This window comes from Conger conger, chromosome 10 (assembly GCF_963514075.1).
Source record: "Conger conger chromosome 10, fConCon1.1, whole genome shotgun sequence".
Lineage (NCBI taxonomy): Eukaryota > Metazoa > Chordata > Actinopteri > Anguilliformes > Congridae > Conger > Conger conger.
This window is the reverse complement of record NC_083769.1, coordinates 48277873-48280372: the sequence shown is the minus strand read 5'-3', so window position 1 is coordinate 48280372 and position 2500 is coordinate 48277873. Positions and strand designations below refer to the sequence as shown.

The following is a 2500-nucleotide window of genomic DNA, read 5'->3' as shown; positions in this document are numbered from 1 at the left end:
AGAATGGAGAATTCATTTGGCAGAGGCTGCGTTAAAAGGGCAGTAAAAGCTTTCTTTGCGGCGCGGTCGGTAGTTTTCCGCGCGCAGTAAAAGTAATAGAACATTAGCGTGTTTACAGCGCCTCTGCATTGCAGGATGTTTATTATGGGATGCGCGCGAGCTCTCCGCTTTATAGCACTTTATCTGGTTGAACACGACCCTCGCCCGGAGGAACAGGCTGGAACAGCCACGCCTGTTATGAGATTAATGTTTGAAATTAATGTTTTCGCCATTTTTCTTGTGGAAGGCTAGTCCGCTTGTTTACCTGATGTCTGTGTCTGAACTTTAATTAATTTGATTAATTACTGTTACACTGGTAGTTTTCTGTAATGTTGGTGTTTTCGTTAAGTAGGTGCGTTGTATTGTGTGTGTGTGCGTGTGTGTCTTGATGTGCTTGTGTGTGTGTGTCTCTCTCTATGTGCTTATGGATATGTGTGTGTGTGTGTGTGTGTGTGCGTGTGTCTCTATGTGCTTATGTGTTGTGTGTGTGTGTGTGTGTGTGTGTGTGTGTGTCCATGTTCTTATAGTGTCTGTGTGTGTGTGTATCTATGTTTTAATAGCTGTGTGTGTGTGTGTGTCTCTGTGCTTCTGTGTTGTGTGTGTCTTCATGTTTTAATAGTGTGTGTGTGTCCATGTTCTTATAGTGTCTGTGTGTGTGTGTGTGTGTGTGTTTCAGAACTGGAGAAGCTGGATGAGAGTCTGTATGAGAAGCCCAGTGAGGACGGGGGGGCGCTGAAGCGATACTACTTTGAGAACCTGAAGATCAGCCTCCCCCAGGTCAAGCTGAGCGTCTTCACCTCCCACAAGCTCCCCGTGGACCTGAAGGTACCGCGCCCCGGCCCCTCATACATACGCCCCAGCCCTGCATTCATACGCCCCGGCCCCTCATTCATACGCCCCGGCCCCTCATTCATACGCCCCAGCCCTGCATTCATACGCCCCAGCCCTGCATTCATACGCCCCCCAGCCCTGCATTCATACGCCCAAGCCCTGCATTCATACGCCCCAGCCCTGCATTCATACGCCCCGGCCCCACATTCATACGCCCCCCAGCCCTGCATTCATACACCCCCCAGCCCTGCATTCATACGCCCCAGCCCTGCATTCATACGCCCCAGCCCCACATTCATACGCCCCAGCCCCACATTCATACGCCCCCCAGCCCTGCATTCATACGCCCCAGCCCCACATTCATACGCCCCGCCCTGCATTCATACGCCCCAGCCCCGCATTCATACGCCCCCCCGGCCCCGCATTCATACGCCCCGGCCCCACATTCATACGCCCCAGCCCTGCATTCATACGCCCCAGCCCCGCATTCATACGCCCCGGCCCTGCATTCATACGCCCCCCAGCCCTGCATTCATACGCCCCAGCCCTGCATTCATACCCCCTGGCCCCTGCATTCATACGCCCCAGCCCTGCATTCATACGCCCCAGCCCCTCATTCATACGCCCCGGCCCTGCATTCATACGCCCCCCAGCCCTGCATTCATACGCCCCCCAGCCCTGCATTCATACGCCCCGTGCCCACTGCCTGCCTATGACCGCATTCATATTCATGCAGGGCGGCCTGTAGCGCAGTGGTTAAGGTCGATGACTGGGACACGCAAGGTCCGTGGTTCTAATCCCCAGTGTAGCCACTATAAGATCCGCACAGCCGTTGGGCCCTTGAGCAAGGCCCTTAACCCTGCATTGCTCCAGGGGAGGATTGTCTCCTGCTTAGTCCAATCAAGTGTACGTCGCTCTGGAAAAGAGCGTCTGCCAAATGCCAATAATGTAATGCGCACTTCCTGCCTACGGGTACATTCATACGTACTCGATAATGACATCAGCGCTAATACTGCCATTTGCGCATGCTGTGATCGAGCCATTTACACGTGTCTGCGAAATACACCACATCCCTGATTCTCCCCAAAGACACGCGACCGTGCTTGCCTCTGATTTGAACTGGGTGCGATTTAGTTTCATAAATGCGTTTGAACCCAGTGAATGTGTTGGTGTTCCTCTGATCTGCCACACAGGGGTGCAGTTGCTTTGTCTTGCAGCCTCCGGTAGTTGTGACCATGAAGCAGCGTGAACACCATTTAAACTCATTTGCCTGTCATTTCAGTCTGCGTTAATTTGAGTTTCACTCCCGGGAGCTTCCACTGCTCTCTAATACCGTTTCATATCATTTTCCACACGGCTTCACAGCTCTGTCAAGCACCGTTTTACTAATTGTTGTGTTCTCTAATGTATCAAGTGCTTGTAAAAAAAGGAATATAATTTATTTGCATGCAGGTTCAGTGTTTTTTTTTAATGGTTTTTGCATTTTTCCCGCTTTAGATTGTGAGAGCGAGTGGCCTTTTGACTTCTCCTGTTGAACGTAATGTTGTTCTTTCAGCCCTGTGAGCGAGGGCTTATGACATCACTCAGGAAGTGTAGCAGGAAACCCTGGCCCAGAAATTAAACTAACGGC

General features: G+C 51.7%; 1 protein-coding gene across 1 annotated transcript in view; it reads left to right on the top strand.

Moving 5' to 3' along the window:
• vps13d (vacuolar protein sorting 13 homolog D) overlaps window positions 1-2500 on the top strand; it is a 118724-nt gene that overhangs the window by 72741 nt on the left and 43483 nt on the right. The window contains 1 exon segment of the mRNA XM_061256870.1: window positions 716-864. Coding sequence (XP_061112854.1) covers window positions 716-864 — 149 coding nt within the window.